Source organism: Trachurus trachurus (assembly GCF_905171665.1).
Source record: "Trachurus trachurus genome assembly, chromosome: 16".
Taxonomy (NCBI): Eukaryota; Metazoa; Chordata; class Actinopteri; order Carangiformes; family Carangidae; genus Trachurus; species Trachurus trachurus.
Genome location: NC_139902.1, coordinates 19,922,885 through 19,950,569, shown reverse-complemented (window position 1 = coordinate 19,950,569; position 27,685 = coordinate 19,922,885). Strand labels below are relative to the sequence as shown.

General features: G+C 39.8%; 1 protein-coding gene across 1 annotated transcript in view; it reads left to right on the top strand.

Annotated features, from left to right (window-relative positions):
• Positions 1-27,685, top strand: part of cdkal1 (CDK5 regulatory subunit associated protein 1-like 1) — a 231,426-nt gene that overhangs the window by 135,776 nt on the left and 67,965 nt on the right. Inside the window, exon 11 of the mRNA XM_083988904.1 lies at positions 24,969-25,149. Coding sequence (XP_083845030.1) covers positions 24,969-25,149 — 181 coding nt within the window. The remainder of the gene's footprint in view (positions 1-24,968; positions 25,150-27,685) is intronic.

The window sequence follows — 27,685 nt, the reverse complement described above, 5'->3', positions numbered from 1 at the left end:
TCACCCGCCACTAATTTCATTTCATTTCATTTATTAAAGACTGCACAACAAGTCGGCAGAATTTGCTTTCGGCACAGCATAGTGGCACATAGTACTGTGTGACACCAAACATCATCAGACTATACATTTAACATACAGTACATAAACAATATCAACATCAGACATTTTACATACAGACTATAGACTGGGTTTGGAGATGAGTGGAGTTCAGTAACCCGATGGCAGTGGGAAACAGATGTTTTTGAACCAGGTTGTTTTTGTTGATATGGACCTAAAGCGCCTGCAAAGAGGGCAACAGTTGAAACAGGCGGTTGGCTGGGTGTGTTGGATCATGGATGATCGTATGTGCTCTTGTTATTGTACGTTTATGGTATAGTGAGTCAAGTGATGGGAGGGGGGTGTTTGTGTTTAATAAATGTACCTGCATTTGGCCAGTGGCGGGTGCTAATTTCCAACCCTGCTATCTGGCAAAAGGTAGGCACTGCTCATCACCTGGCTAACGAGGGCTTCTCACTAACAGGGACAGGGAGACTGGTTAGAAATTAGGGAAGAATGAATTTCAGTCAAATACAGACCTCAGACTAGGGTGATGGTTCACCTTCCAACACAATGTTGACCCATAGTATACAACCAGCAAATGCTGGACTGTAGTGCATGTAGAGATGGTGGATGACGGACCTTGTTAATCCAATCTGACAGCGGATCTGCCAGGAAGAATGGCATGGCCAATATGCAAGTATTTAATGGAAGGTGTGGATACTTTTGTAAAAGAGAGATTGCAGCTAAATCTAATAATTGTAGACATATTCCATTTTTACAGATCTTCAACACAACATAGTGTGCAGAAAAGGAATACTTACTGAAGCCACTGTGTATTTCTGTGAGTTTGAACATATTGCCACCATTATCTTGGATGATGCTCTGACATAGAATAGAACATAATGGTACTAAGTCACTTTGATAGTCAGACTTTTAAAAAAGTACTGCTTGAGAGAAATACAGTAAATCCTATCTGAGCTTTTTCAAACTAAGTTCTCCTGTCAGCTATACAAAAGTATTGAAGTGACACCATTGATACGTTCTTTTCTAAATCTCTCCTTTGTCCTTCTGCCTCCCAACTGTTCTTCATCAGGACATCACTTTACAAGGTTAAACATCTCAAATTTGGGATTAATAGACAAGTTCAAGGAGAACTGCCTGCAAAACTATCTGAATGCGTGATATTTTCTCCCGCACACGTCATGATCAAGCTGTTCCTCCAAAACATGTACAGTGACCAACAGGCATAGATTTAAAAGCTGAACATGCACATTCTTGATGAGGATTAAATATCACCCCCTACTCCACCCCTCCCTACAACCGAAAAAAATTTAAAAAACATGCACATAATGCAAAGGATTTGACCTCTGACATTGCACAAAAGATAAGAAATGATGCAAACTTAATCTGTTACTGTATGAAAGATAATCTGTCCTGGAATTTGAGTATGATTAATTATGGCAGTGCACGTCAGGGGTGGTGAATAAATATAGAATTGATGCCACGATAATACGCTATGAAGGGATTCATATGAAAATGAGTTTGGGTCACATTTCTGCCTTAAATCTCTAGGTATTATTGTGTGATTTAGAAAAAAGATGTTTGTGTATGCATTGGTACAGTATACTGAAGCATGTTATTACTGTTGCTGATAGTAACCTCTTATTTTTAAGTATGCCTTTTTCCTGGAATTAAATGACAGTATGCATATTTTAGGGTAAGTACAGATAAGATATTTCAGCTCCATGTGATTGTGTGTGTGTGTGTGTGTGTGTGTGTGAGTGTGTGTGTGTGTGTGTGTGTGTGTGTGTGTGTGTGTGTGTGTGTGTGTGTGTGTGTGTGTGTGTGTGTGTGTGTGTGTGTGTGTGTGTGTGTGTGTGTGTGTGTGTGTGTGTGTGTGTGTGTGTGTGTGTGTGTGTGTGTGTGTGTGTGTGTGTGTGTGTGTGTAAGATTTAGTGAGGGAGAGAGAGCACTTGTCTCTAGAAAGCAAGCTTATCACAGGATGGATATAGATTCACTTCCATCCATATGCGGATGATTATGAAAGTGTATCTTTTTCAGGGCAGTGGGTAGTTAACCTGAACGCGGCAGCGCTTTTTCTCTGATGAATTACGTTGGTCTGGTTCCCATGTATGAATGCACATCTTTTGATGTTGCAGATTAAAGTCATTTTGTTAGCAGTGAGATCGCTCTAAGCGGATGAGATACATGTGCTGCAGCAATCAATAGATTTCATGTAACTGCTTCATGTAGGTCAACAGTCACACTATAGACTTAAATATAAAATGTAAATCAGGGTGAACAAGACTTTTATTCAGGTCACTGTACATCCATCTGCATTTAAAGATTTGTGTATTTAAATATCAGAATTCATAGAATCACTCACCACTCACATGCAGCCTGAAGTGCTGGAGTGAAAAGTTTGTACTTGTATAAATCAGTTGCTGTGTGAATCAGTTTCCGTGTCTCAGTTCATGTATCTCCATGCTTACATTTTCTGTATTCAAAGAAAGCATAAGTGCGTTCACTATGGCAACATGCAATGCACTATGATTACCTGGATGGTACACTCTAAGAGAAGACAAATTTGAGTGTAAAATAATGGACACTTCTTGCTCTCAATAATCGCCGACTTGGCCCGGAAAAGGCAGGAAGTGGAAGGGAGGCGACCACCAACGTATTTTCAAACATGTGAAAATGACAGCAGAGGAAGGAGGACGTGTTGCCTGTGCTGATTTCTAATGTCACATAACGCAGGGTACGCATATAGGAAAGTAAAATGTTCAATCTCAAGTCAAGTGAGCAAAGCAGCCAGCAGATATTTTGGCAAAAGACTTATTGTCGTCTCACATGGCAACAGTAATTTCTGGGGAGTGCAGTGTGTGATTTGCGACAACAATGTCTCTGTCTGAATTCACACACATCACCATTGAGTATACTGTGAAAACAGTGGACTGCGTGCAAGTGTGCTGACTGAAGAGTCCAGTATGAGACACAGCAATTACGTCTCTTTGGATCACTCTGACACACTTAGTAGATCTCTTTCTCTCACACTGCCTCTCCATTTCTCTCCACACACTTCACTCCATTCCCATTCTTCTGGAGCGAATTGCTGCAATTCTTTTGGGTTTGATGGGTGCCTTTTTAGCTCTTTTCAATTTCAGCGTCTCAGCTCGTTCCACAGATGTTCAGTTGGAATAACATCAGGACTCGTAGCAGGCCACTTCATAATGGTCCACTGTTTTCCTCTCAACTTCTTGGGCGCTTTTAGATGGATAGTTTTGGTCATTTTTCTATTGTGAGAGTGATTGAGACAGAGCTCTGTGATACGTTGCAGGATGTTAAACTGGATAATCCTCTCATTTTAAAATTGCCATGGACTTTAAAAATCTTAATAATATTAACAACTGTGGTTGGGTGAACATTGAGCTGCTGTATGCTTGGCAACTATGTTTTTCCACATCTCCTCAAACAACTCTGCTTTTTTCTCTCATGACCATGTTCAGTGAAACAAATCACCACATTGAGCTATTTCTATTGAAATAGGTTGAATGATATGACTTAAGACACCTGTAGCTCTAATTGACAGACAATGATCTGATTGAAACTTTACTACAAGCATTACAGGTAAAAGCCAGTGAATTAGAATATTTTGAAAAACTTGATTTATTTCAGTAATTGCATTCAAAAGGTGTAACTTGTACATTATATTTATTCATTGCACACAGACTGATGCATTCAAATGTTTATTTCATTTAATTTTGATGATTTGAAGTGGCAACAAATGAAAATCCAAAATTCCGTGTGTCACAAAATTAGAATATTACTTAAGGCTAATACAAAAAAGGGATTTTTAGAAATGTTGGCCAACTGAAAAGTATGAAAATGAAAAATATGAGCATGTACAATACTCAATACTTGGTTGGAGCTCCTTTTGCCTCAATTACTGCGTTAATGCGGCGTGGCATGGAGTCGATGAGTTTCTGGCACTGCTCAGGTGTTATGAGAGCCCAGGTTGCTCTGATAGTGGCCTTCAACTCTTCTGCGTTTTTGGGTCTGGCATTCTGCATCTTCCTTTTCACAATACCCCACAGATTTTCTATGGGGCTAAGGTCAGGGGAGTTGGCTGGCCAATTTAGAACAGAAATACCATGGTCCGTAAACCAGGCACGGGTAGATTTTGCGCTGTGTGCAGGCGCCAAGTCCTGTTGGAACTTGAAATCTCCATCTCCATAGAGCAGGTCAGCAGCAGGAAGCATGAAGTGCTCTAAAACTTGCTGGTATACGGCTGCGTTGACCCTGGATCTCAGGAAACAGAGTGGACCGACACCAGCAGATGACATGGCACCCCAAACCATCACTGATGGTGGAAACTTTACACTTTACTTTACACTTTACACTTTCCTGAGATCCAGGGTCAACGCAGCCGTATACCAGCAAGTTTTAGAGCACTTCATGCTTCCTGCTGCTGACCTGCTCTATGGAGATGGAGATTTCAAGTTCCAACAGGACTTGGCGCCTGCACACAGCGCAAAATCTACCCGTGCCTGGTTTACGGACCATGGTATTTCTGTTCTAAATTGGCCAGCCAACTCCCCTGACCTTAGCCCCATAGAAAATCTGTGGGGTATTGTGAAAAGGAAGATGCAGAATGCCAGACCCAAAAACGCAGAAGAGTTGAAGGCCACTATCAGAGCAACCTGGGCTCTCATAACACCTGAGCAGTGCCAGAAACTCATCGACTCCATGCCACGCCGCATTAACGCAGTAATTGAGGCAAAAGGAGCTCCAACCAAGTATTGAGTATTGTACATGCTCATATTTTTCATTTTCATACTTTTCAGTTGGCCAACATTTCTAAAAATCCCTTTTTTGTATTAGCCTTAAGTAATATTCTAATTTTGTGACACACGGAATTTTGGATTTTCATTTGTTGCCACTTCAAATCATCAAAATTAAATGAAATAAACATTTGAATGCATCAGTCTGTGTGCAATGAATAAATATAATGTACAAGTTACACCTTTTGAATGCAATTACTGAAATAAATCAAGTTTTTCAAAATATTCTAATTCACTGGCTTTTACCTGTATTTAGAAGCACTTCCCCGGGTTACAGTACCAATGATTTTAGCCCAGACCATTTTGTAGAATAAACAAGAATTCATCTCTTTTCACTGCTTCTTTGTTTTACTGTGTGGCAATCATTTCAACACTTTTCCATACATACTGAATGGAGCTCAAGAGTCCCTGTTTTTGTTGTAGTTTCTCTTAAAATTCTGTGGGCACTGGTGACTTGTTTCTCACTGACTTTTTTTTTTAATTTAATTTTTTTATTCCAGTACTTTTTTTTGTCTCTGTCTCTTCATTTATCATCTTTTTACCAGTTTGTTTTTATCTCTCAGGTCTTTGTCTGCTCAGGTGTGGGTGACAGGTCATTTCTTCTTCTATAGTTGAAGGCTTAACCGTTCCTTTAAAAATCCTCCCTTTTAAGTTACTTCTGAAGAGGCCTTGAATTGAGGAGTGATACTGCTGTGTTTACTTTAACACTGACTCAGATGCTTATCTCTGTATGTGTGCGTGTGCGTGTGTATGTGCATGTGTTGCCTTGCTGTTTCGGGAATTGTTTAGCCTGGAGTAGAGGTCTCTTTCCCTGTCTCCAGTTGTTTTTTTCAGTGTTCAATAGAAATTCAAACTCAGTGACACTGATCCGGCCAAAATCTTAACACTTTGTGGCAAATGGTCATGGGAGGCACAAAGAGACCAGGCATGCAGTAACACACTCACACACTCCCACACAAGCCGGCCACATGCAGGGGTATCACGTCATATAATCTTGTTTACATAAACTGTCTGGCTACCCTTTTGTGTGAGTCTCTGTGTATGTGTGTGTGGTTGCTCAGTTTCTGGCCTCTGTTACTTAAACACACATTCAAACACACACGGCGATGTTGGTTGTGTGAAATCAATACCAGTACACATCTAGTGGTCTGACCCATTTGGCTGCTGCAGCTACGACTGGGGTGCAGTTTGGGGTCTGGGAGTGAAGCCAGGGCTTTGGACAAGCCAAAAAACACACCCACTGTATAAGTGAGCGTGTCTGTGGGTGCGAAAGAGTAAGTGTGTTGCAACAGTGTGTATGTGAGAAACATAAACAAACAGTATTTTTCGTTGAGGGAAGCTTTTTTAAAGCATTGAGTCCTGAGATAGCCTCTGTCTGTCAGAGACCTTTAAGAGATGATGGAGGCATATCAAGAGTTCTGTGTTTCAGTGTGTATATCAGAGTAATGCTTGGAGGTGAGTTAACAGTGTTTTCCACCACTTTTACAATTTATAGGATTAGCCTATATTGAGCTCTTTGTCTTCTCTGCATCACCCATTTTTTCCCTCAATTCTTCACTTAATGTGGAGATTGTAACCATATCAGTTTGCCACACGATGCTTTTCTTGTTCTATTTCATTTGAGTAGAAAGTTTTTTAACTCCATCCTCTGAAACCACAAACCAAGTTAGACTTTCGTTCCTTTTACATTTATTTTCATTTATACAATATTTCTCCTTCAGTTAGAAAAAATGTGCCTTTATTATCAAAAGTAACAAAAATGGTTCAAGAGTGTATAAAAAGAAGCTGATGCTTGTTTGTCTCCCACCTCATGAAATGTTCTCTGCATGTCCTCACTTTGCCTCTATGACCTACCTTTTTTGTATCCTCTTGTGTGTAATTTTAGCTCATTCTTCATGTCATATTTTTTCAAAGTCTGCCAGATTGTATGGCTGACTGTCTGAAGGCCCTTCTTCATTCTTCCTTTCACTTTATGTAGAGCTCTTGCACCAGATGCAGGCCTGAACCCACAAAACATCTGTACAGTGCATCTATTGAATGATGTTCTTCTCCTCATGTGAAGAATTCTTTTCTTGCCACACGTATTTGTGTGAATTGTGACCAACTAATTCAGCTTGGGTCTTACTGTATTAGGACACTCTTCTAATTTGTTCACTCTCTCTTTAGCACAGCAAGTGTGATCCCGTGTGTCTAAAAGTTTGTGTGCTTTTTATTCTAAACTGTTGGATTCTTACGTGACTCTTGAGAAAGCTTTATCGCAGCTATTTCAGTTATTTTTCTCAGTCTTCCACTTCTTGGTAGAGTCACAGTTCATCCATACTTTCAGATTTCTGGATAATGGTCTTCACAGTTGGTGCTGGTATCCCTAAATGCTCTGAAATATTTTCAGATCCCTCTCCAGCTTTATGAGAGTTTACCAACTTCATGTTGATGTCTTGACAGCTGTTTCTCTGATCCCATTGTTTTTGTTTTTTTCAACAAACTTCTTGAGTCTCCTCCTGGAGGTCTACCAATTTCCAAATATATACTGCAGCCTTAATTTGACGCGCCTGGTCTCACTCATCAAGCTGTAACTGCTGACCAAGATTTTTAAAGATCAGAAACCTTAACCCGATATTACATGTTGACTGTAATTACCTAGAGGGTCTATGAAAGTGGTCGTCAAGTTTTGAACTCGCTCTTAAAGTTAAATTTGGACTCTGCTATTTTAACATTTGGCATCACTAAATTTCACACTGTTATTCTCAAGCAAACCTGAACCTGAACTCAAGGTGGAAGGTGAAGCTCTGTGGGTGTGAGGTTGTGAGTCAGCCTCACAGATGACTATTACTGTAGGTTCTCACCATTAGCCCTTAGTTTACCCATTTAAAGTTCACCTGAGACGATAAGACAGGCAGGAGCCTTGTGCAGGTATGTGTGAGGTTAGAGCTTATCTGGCTGACCCCCCCCCCCCCTTCACACACACACGGCAGGCTAATACATTTCTCTTTGTGAACTCCTTAATGCCACCAACACTGAAGAGGTCATGAGGGGTCAAACGCCTCTGGCCTTGCTTATCAGCACACACACATAAAAGCAACAAGGCTACAGTCTCTTTCACTGGTTGCACTGGTGCTACCAACTTTCTCAGTTGGTCACACGAGCACCCCTTTTCTTTAGGTACAATATGGACAATAAAATAGTGGAGTAAATGACAATTATAGATATTTTTATTCAATATTTCTCACTTTGCCTTACGAGGCCATACATATTTTAACTCACACTCTTAAAAAAACATAGTTGCAACACTTTTGGTAGCAGTCAGGAGCCCCAGAAAATTCCTTCCTCCTTCATTTGCATCACAGCTAAAAGAAATTGCACCCCTCTCTGAACGTATGTGTTATTTTCTGCAGATGGGTATGGGGTAATAATTACTTGGTCTTTGCCTTTCTGTGCAACCAGATACCATTACTGCTGAGTGAGTTAATTCACCTGGTGGAAAAAAGGCTTGAAGTGGAGGCAATGTACAAGCCAAGATAATGCGGGAAGTGAAAGAAAGTATTACTGGTGTAGTATCAGTCAAGATCAGAAATTATGGGTCACTCTTGACAACATTAAAGTTCAAAGAATGCTCATGAAATTTAAAATACCCTCCATAAAGAGTAGAGTGAAAGAGCAGTCCCTGCTGTTCCTCAGTAGATAATCTCTTGAGTTTTACGACCGGTGATACCTTACACTGCAGTCTTTCATAGGAAAATACAATTGTACTGGTCAGAAACTAAGAGTCATGAAGCAGTGGATATTATCCTCACAAAAAATGGACAAATGCCCCAACTTAGGTCAACAAGTTAAACAAATCTAAGTGTCAAGTCTATATTAGCAATTTACTCAGAAATGAACCAAACAGCATGCTCTGGGGACATTAAAAAAAGAAGTTAATTTCTCACATTCATGACCATACAACAGCTTGTTCGAACACTTTGACTTGTGCCACACTTACTTGAGTTTAAAGGTCTGTTAATGGTTGAATGCCCAAATCTCCCGTCATTGAAAGCTTGTTCACACTTATCAAATCTACAGTAATGGTAAATCAGGACTTCTCTGACCCTTATTCAGGCATGTGTAGATTAACTGCTGGAAGAAAATCAATTATGTGTTTCTTAAGATTGAGGTCATTATGAAAGACAAACTGTTTTTTTCACACACAGGACCTGCAGGAGAACAATGCAAACACTGCAGAGGAAAACTGCATTAAATATACTCTCCTTTGAATGACATAGTAACTCATTTCTCCAAGTTGTTCTAACTGATTGTTTTCTGCCATGCCTAATTCTAACAATCAGTAGCATAATTATTTCAATAAAATGGTTAATTTGGCCTCGTCTGCCAACATAGACCATATTTTTTTCACTCTTTTCTCTCTGCCTCTATCAATTAAAATCACATAATGAAGTACAGTCTTTATGTAATGATGTATGGAGAAAATCCTGTTACGGTGGAATAAAGCTGTTATAGAGCGAGTGCATGGTCAGAGGATTTTTCACAGTTGTTTTGTAGTTTGCCATAATATATGGCTGACTTTCCCACAACTGTTCTGAGGATTAAGTGTGTTTGAACCACAGGGAGCAAAGATAAAGAAGCGCCTGAAAAAGAATAGTTACAGTACGTGTCTGTGCGTTGGGGATTGGTTGCAGAGGAGCGGATTGTGGAAATATTACCGTTGAACTGTAGGGTTAGTTGAGTTGGGGGTGGGTGTAAGCCACTGTGTTACCAGGAAAGGGTTGGTGATTGCAGTTGGCTGAGCATTGAGTGACCCTCACAGCCTCTGTGGTTTCCCTCATGGTAGTAGGTTGGTCTCTCTGGTGGTTACGCACTCCTGACCTTTGTAAACCCTTTCAATCTCAGGCCGTGGAGGTCCTTCTCCCAAAGAGACACTTGCTCACATGCCTGAGAGACTTGCATGTTTTATTCAAGCATTTTTTAAATGACAATTTCCATCATTTATATATTATTAATGGAAAGAAATAAGGGTTGAACGTAACTGTAAAAGGCAGTGCCCCTCAAAGTATTTAAGTTTATGTAATATTGAGGGCAACTCCAGACACAACAGATGTGGAGTTTTTACAGCTGTGATCCCACAAGAATGCAAATTTGGGATAGGTCAACAGGTGATTAATCTGTGTGATCCCATCAGCTGACTAGCTCAATGACCTTCGACCTACAGCATGACCTCTGAAAACCTTGGACTCCCCAGTTAATCTCCATTTTAGTGGTTGATTACCATGCTGTCCTGCTTTATATTACTGCTTCATTGGTTTAACCCATTAAGATATGAACCTCAAAAATTGCTATATAAATTGCTGTATAGTCAATTGCACCAATAACATGAATTTGCTCTTACTTGAAGACACTAAAGCAGCACAGCATTGTTTATTCTGTCTTGTTTTAAAATTTCAACCTGTTCAAACTTGTCTGTGCTGCAAAAACATTGTTATTGCCGCATCTGATTTCATTTAATGTTCTATAATTATTTGACATGTTTTGTTTTATATTGTCTTTAGTTGTTACGGACAGATGTCAGAGAAAGAGCTATTATGTGAATATTGTCTCTTTTCTCTTGCCCAGGAGGAATTTTACTCTGAAATGATCAGCACATAAACACAAAGGGCAGAAGAGTTGGGGCTTGTCTCTGGGTGGTCTCTGAACTTCTCAGCACATTATTAGTCCAAATTTAGAGGCACCCACTATGATGTACAAAGTGAAGAGAACATTTTTATCACATCACACATTTTTAAGTATGCACCTGGTCAAAGCACTTTGGTGATTCATAGGGAAAATATTCATGCATCATATTCACAAATCACAGGGGTCAAAGCTGGCTCTTGACCCAATTGTTTGTATTACATGCCACTCCCAGAATGCCACTTTCCATTATCCATCCAACGATTTGATGGTAGCTTGTTCCCTCTTGTACAACATTTGGAGAAATAGCAGTTTAAACAAGCATGCCCTTTTTCTTAACATGATGTGACTAATTATGAAACTGTTTCAAGAAAGCATTTGTTCACCTAAAGGCTGTAGCTGAAATTCCCTTTGTCCTGTATGCCACTTTTAGAGATAGCATCACTGGAACTGAAAATGTAATAAAAAGGAGAAAAAGAATACACAATATTATTTTAGAGCAAATTAAACCCCCTTTCCACTGGTCCAATAATTTGCCAGAAACGTGGACTATCAATGGGAATGGAAAAGGGTTCTGCTGGCATTCACACAGATAGAGGTATTTATCGACTCTGGCCCTGATCCGCTTGATGTAAACACAACAAACAGGTGAACCCAGAGTGAGCACAACTTCAAAATAAGATTCACCCAATGATCAAAATGTCCCACAAGGATGACCAGATGCTTTTACAGGAACACTCTCTCTCACCTGTGTGTGTGTGTTCTGCTAGCAGCCTCGTGTCTGAATGTGCCATTACTTGTGTTAAAGTACTTTTAGCTTCATTGGATTGAGAAGTGGAAGTTTTTCCAGTCAGAACAAAACAGTGAGTCAAGATTAGATTACTTAAGCTCCCTTGTATTGATGTCACCTCTAAGTGTTAGCAGTGTGGTGCAACGGCCCGGCAGAGTGACGCTGTGACTGTTGATATAGTTTGTTGATGATAAACTTTCTGTCTGTCTCCGTCTCTCCTGAGTGTAGTGACTGTTTCTATCCAAACAAATGGCTCCAAGACAGTTGCACTTGTGTGCGGTCTGTGTGTGTGTGTGTATCTTTGTGTGCACACGTGTGAGTCATCTTTATTAGTCACGAGGAGTGACAGGGTTATATCAAACCTCCCTGGGTTACGGCAGGACACATGCATCAGTAGCGTGACTGCACAGTGTTGAGACTCTGTTTTGTTGTTGAAGACATGCCTTCATTAGTTTACACACACGCACTCACGCACCTCAAGGTTTAAGGTATCGGGCCAGGGCTAATGTTTCACTGCAACACCAGGTGGAAAGGGCGACAGCTCCCCGAGGGCAGTGGAAGGGGGAGGTAAGAGAGGCGGGAAAAGAGCAGTGAGTAAGACGGGTTTGCCGCGATAACCTGCCACACTGGCGGGACTTGTCAACAGTTCACCTCTCCTTTTCTCTTCTCTTTTTCCTTCATCTGATGATTCAGCAAGTAAAGTAAATTAGGCTTTGAGGGTTCCTGCTTGTGTTTTGACTCTCAGTCTTTGATTGAAAACATTATTCAACCACACAGATAGAATAACAACACGTACAACAAACTGACCCGGGTTAGTCATCACAAGCACAGGGAACATCATAATCAACACCACATACAACACACTTGTGTCTTATAAACACACCAGTGTGTAGCTCTATTTGACTACCCACGTTTTTACATGTGTATCTTTCTTACCAAACAGTATCAAGCAGATGTGACCTGTGTGTACACTTGCTTCATGTGTGTCACTGCTGTTGAACACGTTAAACATGTGACCACCATGCTGACTGACAGGCACCTCGGCATAACACACTTTATTCTGAGTGATATAACAGCCAACGTGACCACCAACACTAAAGCCACGACTATGCAATAAAAATTGTTTTTTTAAATCAATGATTGTTTAACATCATCGATTCAATATCAATAAAACTGTCTCTAATATGTGACATGGTTGATGTTGCAACTTGTACAAATACAGAAAACCTCATATCTGCTGAAATGCTGCAGGGTTAACAGCAGGTCTCTTGAATGGTTAAAGAAAACAACATTGACAGATAGTGAACTTCAGTTATTTCATGAGTCACTGTGACAGTAACAAACATGTCCTGACTGTGTACTTCACTTTTTAGTGTCTCCTGGAAACATTTCTCTTGTGGTCCTTGCTGCTTCCACTATTTGGTTGTGTTTTTTTTTTGTTTTTTTTTGCATGTGTGTTGTCAAATATATGAAGATTAGCCTCTAGAGGTTGACATAAGGCAGCGTCCATCACACTGTCTGAAACACCAGTTTCCACAGATTATCCTGTGCCAAATCAGAAGCACTTGGCCGTCTGTTTTTCAGTGTGAAGTTGCGTAAAATAGCAAATTGTGCGTGGCGTAATTTTTTGAAGACAACCACTGTGCCTTCTATCATTGGTCGTACAGTATGGCTCCTCGTCTGCCCCCAAGTACTGCTGCAACTGTTTCAGCTTATATTCATGCTGTTATGTTGTGCTCTTGAACCCTCTTCCATCTTTATGAAGTTCCACAGTCACATTCAAACTACATGGAGAGTTGGAGACACAATCCAGACAAACTCTGAGAAATCTCTGGTGTTCAGGTGTTGTTTTATTGCCCCATACAGTACATGCAATTAGTTTTATTTGGAAAACACAACAATCACCTTTGTTGCACTGATCACAGGTAAACTGACTTTTTGTTTTTAAGTACACACAAGGTTAAATGTCTCTACTCTTCATCAAATAATAGTTATTCTGATACAGTGCTTTCTGTCTATATACAGTATAAGCAAGAACCTTTTGTAGTAACATCACAAATGTGAGAATGCTAGTTATCTGTCGGTCTGCTTATTTATGATGTCTTTGTGGTCTCTTAGTGTTTGTGTATAGAAGTGATTTAATCCAGGAAGGAGTAAAAAAGGGAGAGGAGGGAGACTTCCTGCCCACATACCTGGCTGTGTGTGTCAATAAGTCTAGCGTTTTGATTTGGCTCCGTTTAAACAACAGGAAACCAGCAGAAAACGAGTCATTAACTTCACAACAAGCTGAAACTTAAGTGTGTGTGTGTGTGTGTGTGTGTGTGTGTGTGTGTGTGTGTGTGTGTGTGTGTGTGTGTGTGTGTGTGTGTGTGTGTGTGTGTGTGTGTGTGTGTGTGTGTGTGAGTACACACTTAAGAGAGGGAGTGAGGGAGAGAAATGTGACTTGGATAAGGATTTATGGCAGTTCCCAACACATCCCTGTTTTACAGATACTTCCTCTGGATTATACCTTGTTTCCTTTCTACAAGCAATACGTACACACACACACTGGATAAATACAGATTCATTATGATTACAGGGGTTAAGTTTTCCTTCGTTAAGACATCTTGATTTATTTTTAGGCCTTTCAGACCACATTATCCTCCCTGCTTTCAGAAAGAAAAGAACACACACAAATGCAGGATGAGTATTGTGTGTCCATGTCAGGGGTGGGAGAAAACGCAGATGGACAGACAGTTTTGACACTTATGTAAGCGGCATGTGTTTGTGCGCGTCTTCAGAACATGTCAGCAGCGGAGGTGAAACTTGATACCTCCCAGTGGTCGAAGAGAGCAGAAAAGAGCAGGTAGAAAAACAGCCCAGCCCACGCACACTCTGTCAAAATGATTGAGAGCACACATGGTGTTCTTCTTTCTTCGAATTGCATCATCAGAAACCTGTTAAATTTTAAGTCAAAAACAATGTTAACGCTTTATTCACTCTTTGTTGTTCATTAATGGTGCTTACCATTTTTATGTCAGTTGTAGATTAATTTGGGCAGACATCACAGAAGTCGTCAATCTATAGTTCTTAACTCACTGACTGTGGTTTTCTCACTGTCATTTTAATCAACTTAATACTTTAATGTGTGTTTGACTCATTAGCCTCCCATCATCTGTGTTCCTGAAGGACTGAGGTTATGTTTGAGTTACCACATTGTCCTCATTTGTCATACCTTGTCTTTGTTTACTTTAGCTATGTAATGGTGTTTGTTTTTCCAATTCCCTCAAACAAAATGTTATTTGTTCACTAGTATGGGAAAGTACATTGACTTGTTTTCCTCTAGACTACATACGCCAAGTACAAACTGAAACATGGGATCAAGGCAAACTTAAAGGTTAAAAGTTGACTTAATGAAATATACAGAAAAATATATTATCATGTACTATATAAGCAACTTAAATTAGCCACAGATCTGATTAGAGGGTAAGTAGTAAGCAATGATTGGAATAACAGAGTTAACGGTGTTACCAACAGCGCTACTTTTTTCAGTAACAAGTAATCAAAAAAGTTACTGTCTCCCCCGTTATAACACTGTTACCGTTATTACAATAAAACGTGCCGTTCCTTGACTCAACAAGTCCCGTCACAAAATAATACACCCTTTGAAATGTACGCTATATACACAACTTTTTTTCAGTCCATCAACACGCTGTTTATGTGGAACTAACCAACTCACTCAGTATTCATCCACACAGGCATGCTACGTGATGCAGCCGTCGCAGAACATGCCAGAGTTGGTTAGTTCCAGACAAACGGGAGGTTAGGGTTATGGTGGCAAGTCCAAGTAATTTGACATATTTGAGCATATTATAAAAAAGTAACACAATAGTTTGTTTTGCTGGTAATTAGTTACTTTTGTAATGTAGTAATTCAGTTACTAACTCAGTTACTTTTTGGGGAATGTAACTAGCAACTATAAATAATACATTTTTAAAAGTAACAGTGGGAGAGAGGAGAAGTGAGATGTTGGCCACACACACTGAGAATAGATATAGACTGCTAACACCTGTGTTTTCACAGTGACGCATCACTAGTGGTATACAGTAGTAGCGTGCCGGTACAGTGTGAACATGTAAACAACCTCTCAAACATAATGGAAAGTCAGTGACAGGGCAGCAAAGTGCTAACTTTCTGTGTACTCGCACCTTCCCAGTGTTCACACAAAAGCACACGCAAGGTCAACAGATCCTGACACAGTCATGTTTTTCAGCCTGACTCACCTCTCTGTCTCGCTCTCACTCTTCGTCTCTGTCTCTCTCTCATATATCATATTTCTCCTGCTGGATGACTAAGCCTACCTTTGAGAGCTTATTTTCACCCACACAGTTTCACTCACAGTCGACGGACTATAATATCGTCTCTGTCGAGAGTAGACATGTGCGTGTGTGTTTGACTGACACTGAGTGTTTTCTGACTTTACCATTATGCAAGAGTTACTCCAGCCGCGAGTGGATTTTCACTGGCAGCACACTCCGTTGCGTTACCACTCTCGTGTTTGTGTGTGTTTCTAAATTGCTGTAAACTGTTGTCTCCGGGGAGGGAAATCTGCCGCCAAAATACTGAGCTTGAAGGTTAAGTAATGTTTAGCAGTGTTAAGCTATTAAACCCTGAGGAATGCAGTCTTACTCCTTCTCATTTCAGTTCTTCTACTGTTACATCTTCCGCAGGTTTTATATGAAGCTTTGCCAGTTGTGTAACAAGAAGCTCTTAGAGTGTGAGAGGAAAACACATTGCTTTTTGTGTGTGGGCTTTACAGTACTCTTTCATGATATATTATTGACTGTTAAAGGCCATCAAAGAGGTGTTGTGAATGGGAATGGATACATAGTTAATGTCTGTAATTTTTATCAATCATACTTTTGATCATCATTACTTTCCTCATTTGACAAAAAATATATTTTTGATGATTAGTAAAAATGAATTAAAATTAAATGTAGCAATTTGTATGATAGATTTGTTTGCAATATCAGTAAAGTATATTATAGTAAAGTGAAGAAAATGAATTCACACTTCTTTGTGTCCTGCTGATGCTGCTCATCTTACTGGAGAAATCACACTGACTGATTTTCTCTGACAGGTTCTCCTTCACCCTCAAGAAAAGCCCAGATGATGCTGCTCTTGGGCTTGTGCAACTATCAGCTTAATGATTCATAAAATCATTAGTTAGTCAAAAATAATTAGTCAGTTAATTACCTGGCTCACATAATAACAACCTACTTCAGCATTAATCAAAAGTCTCTATATTTTTTATATAACGCAGTGTTCACGCTCACTGCCCTCAGTGTTTCATGTCTTTGATTTAATTTTCTCTTACTAGGTCTAACTGTGAATGTCATGTGAAAGAGTGTGTTTGCATTGCTAGGATTGCTCATACTTGACTTGCTAGCCAGCTAACCTGCAAGTTAAATTAGTTTGGAGAAGCTTCTGCATGTCAGCCCAAGCCTCTTTTCACACGCTGCTGATCTGTGCACACTGGTTAACAACTGACCCTTACCTAAGAAGCATTTTCAACACTGGTAGCTTTTGGCCTAAGGATTATCTTAATGGTCCCTTTAACATCTATTAGTCCAATTTTTCAGAGGTAGTTTTTCCTCTCTTTGAAAATGTCACTTTTAATTACTAATCTTTTTAGCATTTCTGAACATCTGCTCATGTCTCCCTCTGTACAAAAAGATGTGCGTAGCTACTTGTTTCAGCAGTTTGTGTCATTAACAATATTTCTGGCTTACTCTGGGTGAGCAGCTTGATAGCGAGAGCATGAAAAAAGCTTGCACTTAAATTATGCCTACCATTCATTTGATTCAGGTAAGGCTTTTATGTGCAGCGTTTATCCACGGCTTTGATGTTATCCATATCTGCGCAGGTCAGGTCAGCACACCAGGATGGAATAATGAGTCACATACCGTGGGTATGTCAATGAAGGTTGGATTAAATTGAAATAAAGTGCAAAAAGAGTCCATTTAACGCCTGGCTAGACAGTCGCGAGTGTCATGCCTTTGCGCTGCAGCCCTCCGTAGGCATGCATATGCGTGTGTGCGTATAAAATAACTGTGTAAATGAGTGAGTGGATAGTTTTGTGGTGTCTGTGCGCTCTTATTACTCCTCCCACAGACTAATGAAATGTGTATGCGTGTGTTCTTCCTCTCCTTCACCAAGGCTAATGAAGTATGTGTGTGCATGTGTAACTGTGTGTGTTAAATTGAACCACAGTTCTGCTCTGGTGTGTTCAGGCTGTTTCATTAAATGATAAAGTTTACTGATGACCCCGGTGGGATCATTATTTACCCGGCTCTCCATTCATTCCAGAGAAGCTACCTCAATCTTTACAAATGATCACACTGAAAGAGTAAAAGAGTTTGTGCACCTCCGGGTTCAAGACAAATGATTCTGTATTCACTCAGCAAACCAGTGACGTCGCCAGCATGTTAAACAGGTAATGGAAAGAATTATAAACTTTGACTGAACAAACACAGTTGAAAGAACAACTCACATTTTTTTAATGTCTTTTTAATTCCTCAAATATTCAAACCTGAACTCTGTCCATCAGATAAATAACAGAAAAATATTAATTAAAGGAAGAAGATGATAAAGTATGTGAGAGCAAATGTGATGAGGTAAAGTCAAGGATAATGTCACAGCTTGGGTTTTTTTTTTTTTTTTTTTTTGCATGTGCAAGATTATCACCAAAAAAAAAAGAGTAATTCCACAATTCATTTTCCAAACCCCCAAGATAGATGGAGAGAAAACAAGGATTTGAGGAAAGAATGAGCGAAGTCTTTCTGACAGTTTGACAGCTCCTTGCAGGCCAACTGAAGCCATCACCTGCTGTCTCTTAACCAATCATTTTTCTGTCACCTCTCCACTCTCAAGCATACTGCACTCAGCTTTTTCTTCTTTTGTGTCCTTTGGGCGTTGAATTACCTGAAAGCAAACTGCCAGAATCCAACTGCCAACTTGTCTTAGAACATTAGTTTCTTCTTTTAAGCTGTTTTTCATCTATGATGGAAACTGCAGACTTTTTAGTCAGTCAGAACATCCGTGCTCATGAACAGTAAACTTTCTAAACCTATACTATTTTCTCCAAAACTTTTTTAACATGATGAGTTTCATGAAGCTGGGCTTGAGTTATGCTGGTTTCATTAAACCTCTCACTAAGTGGTCAAATTCTTGAAAAAAAAAACAACTTTCAGACATCAGCATTTTACACACAAACAAACAAATAGAATTAGAAGACAACATTACCTCCACTCAATTCTGTTGTCAGATGTAATCAGGTTTTTAGGTCATGGTAGCTGTCAATTAGGAATCTAAAGTCATTTTTTAGTCATTGAAGTCTGCATTAGAGCCACAGAGGGAACCATTGTTTGGCTGGTCAGCTTTAATCTGTCTGAAATCCTGCTGTTATCTGGCCAGTCACCTGGCACCTCTTCAACCAGTTCTGACAGTGCCCCCCCTTTATCCCTGATGGTGGAAATGGGTGAGGAAAAGTGAGCGATCACCAAGAAGACCTCCCCCTCTCTCCCCCCCCCCCCCCCCCCCCCCTACCCTGTAAATTGAGCTGCTACATGACAGTGCCATTACCTCCAGCTGCCACGGCTAAATCAAACACTTAAGTGTCTGAGTGATTACTCACACTCCTCACAAGTGTCCCTACTCTTCCCCCCATAGGTTCTCCTCTGTTTCACCTTTTTTAAGGATGGCATTGTTTTCTCTCAGATGTGAAATACAGCGTGCATGAGATGTGGTTTGTTTTGTTTTATTATACAGTAATGAATGGATGTGAAAATGTAGAGCAATGAAGAACAAGAAGGAGAAGCTAAGAAAAGCGTGAGGGAAGCAATCCAACTCTGTGAAAAAGAAGCCATGCTAAAGAGAATCAAGACGGCAAACCAAGAAATACGACCTGGATAACACCATCCAAATGACAATCGCGTATTGAACGCTAATGAAAATTTTCTGTGAAATGTATTTTAGGCAGTAGCAATGGTAAACGTTGAGCATATGACATGTGATGATTCTGTGTTCCTGATGTTTTGATCACATCTTCAAAGGAGGTTTAATCTCAGTGAATCACTGCGATCGAAGACACGGATGACCTTTGAGACTGCGCTGATGTGTATACTGTATGTTTGGAAAGAATTTGATGAGGTAAATGAGTCAACGCGATGGCAGATGTTCTTTTGTTTTAAGAATATCTCACAGACTCTTGGGGGTCAAGTTCATCATCGTCAAGATCTGTTGCATAAAGGAATCTTGATTTCTTTTCTCTTTTTTTTTTTTTTTTTAAAGCTTGCCTCCCTTTTCAAAAGACTTTTTCAAGTGTGACCTAGTAGCAGCTGACGCACAAGTAACAGAGTTTAACAGTTTTGAGATGCATCGATGTAGCTTGGAGAGGCAGTCTTAAGGTGGCCTTTAAAAAGATTCATATTAAAGACCTAAAAATCATAAGTCAAAGAGATATTAATGGACTGTTTCCCACAGATTTGCAAGGAGACTGTGGCTGTAGCGGATCGTCCGACGGGCGGATCGATGGGGGGGAGGGGGGGGGGGTCACGCTGTATCAGTTTCGCTTTTACCACGCACTGCTGTTATGCATGCACGCTTCTCTCTGTGTGTGTGTGAGAGAGAGAATGCCAAAACAAGCGGCGCTACGCGGAGATGAATAAACGGAACGATACTGGTTGATAGAGAAAAAAAAGCAGAATCAGTTTGTGGCGCTTGGTCTTGGTTCTGTGCGCTGCGCCACACATTGGTCTATGAATGGGAAACACTGCATACTGTATGATGACCTTATTATACGTAGTGAAAACCCCACTACTCATCCTCACATAGCACTGATTATATCTGACTTGGATATAATATTCACAAAATATATTATGGTTCGATCATTTCCAAACTTCAGCCCTTGTAGTAGAATTTCACTCTCTCCCCTGCTGCTGCTCTGTCTCCCGCGCACACACACACACTCACTGACATTATAGTAAAGCCGTCAGCTTACATGTTAATGTGATTTTATTTAGTTGAGTTTCCTCAAACCAGGAGCTTTACAAACTTTTTTACATTTGACGACAAATCTCCCTGCAGTGCATTGCTTTCCCATTTTAATCTTGCCCTCCCTCTCCCCCTCCACCACATCTCTCTCTCCCTTCACTGTCCGACTCCTACGCTACAGCAGCCCCAGTGTTCCACACATTATCATTTCAGAGAACACACACACAGCACATGCACTGCAGCACAGATGGGTAGCATGGTCTCTTTCCTACAGATGAATAGGTAAATATTTACCTTCCCAGATTGTCTTTCTTCCGCTCTCATCCTTCCATCCCTCCACCCAATGCCTTCCACTCTACACCTCCACGCCACCTTCATCTGTTTGTTCCTTGCTGTCGTTTTTCAGGGTTCTTCTGTCCCAATGGTCCTGCCTTCATCTTATCATGGGGGCCGCTCACACAGGCATCTGTTGTGCAAACACGCTTGCATACACATGCATATCTTTTGAATATATGATGAAGAGGATGGCTGTGTGTGTGTATGGAAACATATACACACACATGAATGGACGTGTGAGGGCCTCAGCAAACAAAGAGTTGATAATAATTGTGCGCTAGACAATGGGATGTTTTTATGAAGCTTAATTCAGCCTATTGAGGTAGAATGAGGGGCTAACTGTGTACTTATCTTTAGTTTTAATTAAATGACTTTAGTCTCCCATGAACACAGTCCCTGTGTGTAAATGCTAGCTCAGACTGGTCACACACTATGGCTAATGGAGGCCACTGTCTTGAGGGATGTGGTCTCTTTACCTCCATGGGGCAGGAGGAGAAATGATAGGAACAAAGCACACACGCACGGCCTATTATCTCTTTTGATTTAGAGGCTTCAGGGGCTGTAGGGTCTTTGTATTCTGAAGCAGCGACAGGAAGTGCAGCATTAGTCATGAGGTTAGTGCCTGACTGCTAGCTGTTGATAAAAATTGGTCCATTCTCCTCCTTTCTCCCATCACGCAGACATACATGTACATCACATATTCACAGGGGATTAGTTTACTTTTCATTCGAACAGATTGTTTTCTAGAGCTAATTAAATGTGGCTCCTATAAAAATGTAGGTAGCATTTAAAGATGTCATTTGGGTTGGCAGTAAGTGTGATGAGCATTGGATAATTTGATTTATAAATTTAACTGCTGTTTTTTTTCATGTGAATCTATGCATCATCTTGGGATGCCACAGTATGCTGTCTGCATCATACAGCATCTCTTTTTACCCCCTTTTTGTTTTTTGGTAAATACTTTCTCTGATATAATTCTGTAATCAATACTTATCGATGTTAGCTCTTTCTCTGGGCCTGACATACCAGATAATGTCTCTCTTGATAGATCTTGTTCCTTTCTGTCTGTTTATCTCCTCTCCACACACCAAAGAGACTCATCTTGCTGTCAGTGTTTTGGTGTTACTTTGCATCCAGTTATTTGGATAAATAACTCACTCCCTTTTATATACACGTTCTCAGATATGCAACGTTTTAATGTGACTATAACCCACTTAAATTATGTCCACTCTCTCTCTCTCTTGTGAAATTAACATTCAAAACTATTTGTCATCTAATTAGTATTGGATAGGACCTGTTAAGAGGTACAGAGGTGTTTTTTTTTGTTTGTTTGTTTTTTACATTGAAATAGGATGGATGGGCTTGTTATGGCTGGGCCAAAAAAATACAATGCTTTACTTCGATCTATCCCACTATTAAAATGATGTCCAGTACTTTGTGACAAAGGTAATTCCAGGTTAGACAAACAAAGCGGTTATTCAGTTGTGCCGTTAAAAATAGCCCTCTAACTGCATCGGTTAAAAGACAGTTAAGATGAAACCTAATCTGTTGTCTTTCTGGATTTTCTCCCTTTCTCTCTCTCTGTTTCTTGGCCTCTCTCTATTTCTCATATACACACACTCTGTTTTTGAAAGGTGAACAATAACAAGATACATTTCTCCTCTCTCATTTTAACAAGGAGAGTATCAGTGTGGTTCTTGTTCATTAGTATCACACATCACACCTCCTTCACCCTTAGATCTGAGAGACAGAGGTGTCAAAATGACTGTCTGTGTGCACATGTTTTTTTTTTTACTCTTAGCTTCCACTTTAAGAAAATCCACAAAAGCCAATTCACACACTGACTAACTCTCTCTCTTTCTCTCTCTCTCCCCCTCTCTCTCTCTGTATTCTATCTCCATGTGTGACTTTGCACCCCTGGCTTGAATTACACATTTCTTCAGAAGTGCTGTAAATTTTCTGTGTACGGCTGCAAGATTGAGAAGGACATACACGTACGCTACATACCTTCTTACCACTACCACCAAAGGGCCATAGCAAATTAGATATTACAAGCCCCGGAGATGCAAAACACAGTTATCTATTGAGCATAGAAAAAATTGCTTCTTTGTTGACATTTCTAATTTTATTTACCTCCTCCCCACTGTCATTAATAAAATAGCTGAAGGGACTAAATTATGGGCATTTATACTTATATGATAAAAGCATTAAATAGTAATAAATAATATGAGTTTATTCTAACTTGATTTTTTTTCCCTGTCAGAGAAGAATGTCTTGGATTAACCCTGCTTGTCTACAATAAATGTTTCCTACTGTGGGTGCACACCGACACAGTAGGAAACTCAGCACCAAAAAAAAAAACTATATCTTCCCATTTTCATTACACATTGCTTGATTAATTATTGTTGGAGCCCACAGGCTGCTAGTCCTTTGTTTACCTAACAAAGTTAGGGATTAAAAGCATGCGTTTTGAGTTAAATACTCAAAGGGGGTTTAGAACAACTGCTTAAGGGCATCCAAGAAGTTCATTTTAATCACAAATAGAGAATTATTCATTTATTTAGCCATTTAACCATCCCATACTCTGATTTTTTTTGTTCGTTTTTAATTTATGTAGTTTTACTTTTCCATAGGGCAGTAGTCAGGAAGATCTAAGAGGTCAAGGATGCCTGGGCCTGCAGGCCATTGGTTAATATTAATGACCATCTGCCAATTGGAACTCATCAATAGGTCAGAGGTTATCATGGGGTTGCAGATGCAGGAAGTTAATGTGATTAAAGATACATCATTTTGTCGATTGTAGAGAAAGTGTCTTTTCCACTCTTTCCTGGATGTCTTTGTTGAATTGTCTATCTCTTTCTTTGCCTGTTGTGTATGTTTACATGTTTATCTCCTGTCTTAATGTTTTACAGTTTCCATGGATTTTTGAAAGGAAATAGATTGTTTTTATAATGCTTTTATATTCATACTTCTTTAATCTGTTGCTGTGTCTCTGTTGTGCAAGTTCTGTAGCTCTGTGCCTTGCTTTAGGATCAGCCATATACATTTATGAAATAACAGCCTCAGAGGTGTTATATTTGTTGAGAGGAAAGAGAGTGACAAGCATGATGATGAAATGGAGTGAAAAGAAAGTGAATTATAGTGTAATCAGTCACTGTGGTCTTTCTCTTTTATTCCATCCAAAGATTTTTCAAAGAAAATCTGTCGGTTACTAATTAAATCCTTGCTTCTTATAGCAGCAGACTGCTTGTCATATAACACATTACACATTACATTAAGAGGCTCCAGTGTCCCTCCTCTTCCACTGCATCTAGCCCTTTGATGGAAATCCTGTAATCAATGGTTTGGCTCACTTCTATAAAGAATGATTTCCAATTATTTCTGTTTTGGAGACCATGTCCAGTCTGACTCAACTATAGCAGATACAGTACAGTAACTTCCTCCTGAAAAACAGGCAATTGGGCAGCAAGCCTCTAACATTTTTCATATTACTAATTTTCTGCCTTTATGGTAATTGTCTTTGAGATCAAGCCTAATGGTTTTAATTGTTTGACAACATATTTTAAAACACCATATTTTAGTAATGGAAATGTCCATTATGTGTAGTCTTCTGACAGACAACGGTGACATAGCTTTGACGTTCTTTTACAAGCCATCTAACTGCTGTCAATGCAAACAAAATACATAAAACAAATCAATGCATCTATTCCCATACCCTATACTGCCTACAATTAATCCAATGAGCCACATGTCAATAATCAATAGCTACCGATTGGCAGCAGAAGTTGCTAATCAGGTTTTGATTGGCCGAATGAGTCCATGGGGAACGGCTTTACCCTTCTCAATTGCCATAGTGCTTCACACAGTTTTTCAAAGGCACGTATCAACAATGGGAAAATGTCAGTGAGTCACAAGCTTCAGACTAATTTTAGATAATTGATCTAGTAGTAGTTCGAGGTTAATGGATGTTAGACTGAAATGTATAATGTATGATGTTGTTTTTTTGTCATATTATTAGTTTTCCTCAAGAGATTCCATTGGATTACAGGATGTTGATCTTCATTATGCTCCCCGATTGAATTATGAATACAGAAAGAGAAAATGTTTTACAGGGAGTTAACTAAACCTCAATGCTATGAGCTGCTGATAGTACAGATTGAATGGATGTGGAAGCACACAGATGTTAGGCCTCTCTCAAGGGCACCTCATCACCAGATGTTTTTAACTTTACTTTATGGCCTAAAAGCCTCTCTCTACCTTTCTCCTAGGGTCCCAGGTATAACCATCGCTACAGACATAATCTGTGGTTTTCCCGGAGAGACGGATGAGGACTTCCAAGAGACACTAGACTTGGTGAAATGCTACCGATTCCCCAGTCTCTTCATCAACCAGTTCTACCCCAGGCCTGGTACGCCGGCCGCCAAGATGGAACAAGTAGCAGCACATGTGGTGAGTGTGGACAAGTAGATTGGCGGTCCTTTACTTCCAGTCATCTGACATCTGACATCTGATTTGGACTAAATTAACCTGCAAGTCAATGTTAAAACCAACCATGATAGTTAAAAGCTTGAATGATTTACCAAATAGCCAGGTTCGGGAACCTGAACAATAGAAAGCATAAATACTATTGATTAGGATACCTCAAACTGATAATGACAGGGTCTAATATGTATGTCTATAAGCTAAAACCCTGTCTTTGGTAGTGATTTAAGAATAACACATGTGCACTTAGGGTAAACCATGGTAACAACTACATATCAGGGTAGTAGCCTACAAACTCAGCGCCTCAGCTTACACTAGCTGCATTGGGCTCAGGTAGGGGTTGGACTTTTAATGTCTATGGGGTTCAGTTACATCTTTCTTGACTTGGGTCACATTCAACAGAAATAATACTGCCCGTGATGGATGCAAATATTGCACTGTAAGTGCACATAGATTTGCATATGTGTATATTGAGAAAACACAGGCCAGCCTCCTGTCATCTGAAAGTGTAAAATCCCGTTCCACTTCTGTCATGACTTATGTATGAATTTTAATATTTTTAATCCTGAAAGCCATCAAAAGTGTGTCTGTGTGTGAGAATCACAATGACATACTTTCCCTTTCAGACAGACAGATAGACAGACATATACAGTATTCATATGGAAGCTCTCGGTGTTACTGCATAAATATTAAAGCCTTTTTTTTAATTAAGCTGCTGCTGGCGGTTCATTAGGACCAAAAAATCCAAACGTGTTTGAAGTCAAGACCGTTTTGAGCTGGTCTGAATTTGGATGAACAAACAGCAACTGTGATATGATAAAATGTCTGTCAGTTAAGCTGAGATGTTAAATATTAGCTTCATTATCTCCTTAAACCAACACTAAGGAACTTTTCAACCTTCATAAAATATTTTCATAACTTTTGTGATGATACATCGACTTACAACAAGTTGAATGACACCTCTGTCATGGCCTGAGGGGGTCTGTATCTCTTTCTCTGGTACTAAGCAGCTTTGAGGAGCATGGTAGGAACCCTGCTCTCACGCTAGTGTTCATGGGAAATAGAGTCTTCCTTCACTTTCACTTTTGCGAGTCACAACAAGGAGGGAACAGGCAAAACAGCACTTTAGCAATGGATTATGTTTGTGTTTTCACTTTGAAATGATCCACTGGAAACATAAACTTAGTTTTGATGTCTTTTGTTAATTTTAATGCAGGATATTTACAGGGCTTCACGCTAGTGTTCATGGGAAATGGAGTCTTCCTTCAGGCAAAACACTACCACTTTGGTCCACAGGCGCCGCCAAACTCAACCAAAACTGAAAGTTCTGTAGTACTGCTTTAATTAAATTGTTATTTATAGAACAGTTTGAATTTTTCTATCATGGTTGTTATTTTCTGTCATAAAGTTTGTATGTATTAGGGATTCTAAGAATTTTTTAAAAATGACTTAATCTTTTATTGCATCACAAGTCCAACATTTCTCAGAATTACAGTAAGACTTCAAGGACATTAGTGCATCCTGACGCACTAACACATTGTCTGCTGGCGGTTGCTGCTTCATATGGACCTGCTATTGTCCTCTGTTTAACCACTCAACTCCTGACAGATAGTCTCTCTCTTCCTCTCTCTATCTCAATCCACTGCCAAATGAAACAATTAGCAGCTAATGAAGCCATAATCGTTTGCAAAGGTGTGTGTAAGAGAGACAGCTCCAGCAGTTTGGCGACCTTTTGCCACGTAGGTTTCTCAGCTACATCATTGTTTACAGATCCGTAGACATTTATAATATAATTGTTTAACACAATTTAACAACGATGTTGCTAATGAACATTGATAATCCTTTTGAGCCCTTGCAGTCGAACTTTACATCATGCCAATGTTCATTACACTCAAAATTCAGAATAGAATTGATGCACAGCTACAGTATACTGTACGTACATATTTTGGTCAATTAAACTTTGTTTTTATTTAATTCAATAGAGCCCTGTTCAGCAGTAGCTAAACAGTAACTAGACAGTTGCTAACTTACTTACTAACTTTGAATCTATACTGTGGCATTCTTGCTACTTGTTCCGACCTTTGTCTCTACTTTCCTTTGACCTCCTACAGTATGATGTACCCTATACTGCATGTCCTGTCTCTTTTTTGCATTTGCACTCCCTCCTCACTCTTTACCATCAAAGTGTTGACACATCTCTTTCAAGTGGAGCGTCTTCATAAGTCATTCTCTTTTTCCCCTCCTCCCTTATTCCTGTCTTCACTCTCTGAGGAGAAGCTGAGTGTGTCTTAGAGGGATCAATCCCCAGACAACCACATCGCTGCCTCTCTTCTTCTTATCTTTTTTCCCCCCTCTCCTGTCTTCCTCCTCCATCTGTCTCATCCGACATTTATTGTCAGCGGTTGGATGTCAGCGTGCAGCTATCCAAGACTTCATCCTGCGGGCGGCTCTGAGATTGAGATTGTGGCACTTTGTTGGTTTCTGTGGAAAGTTTTTATTGCCA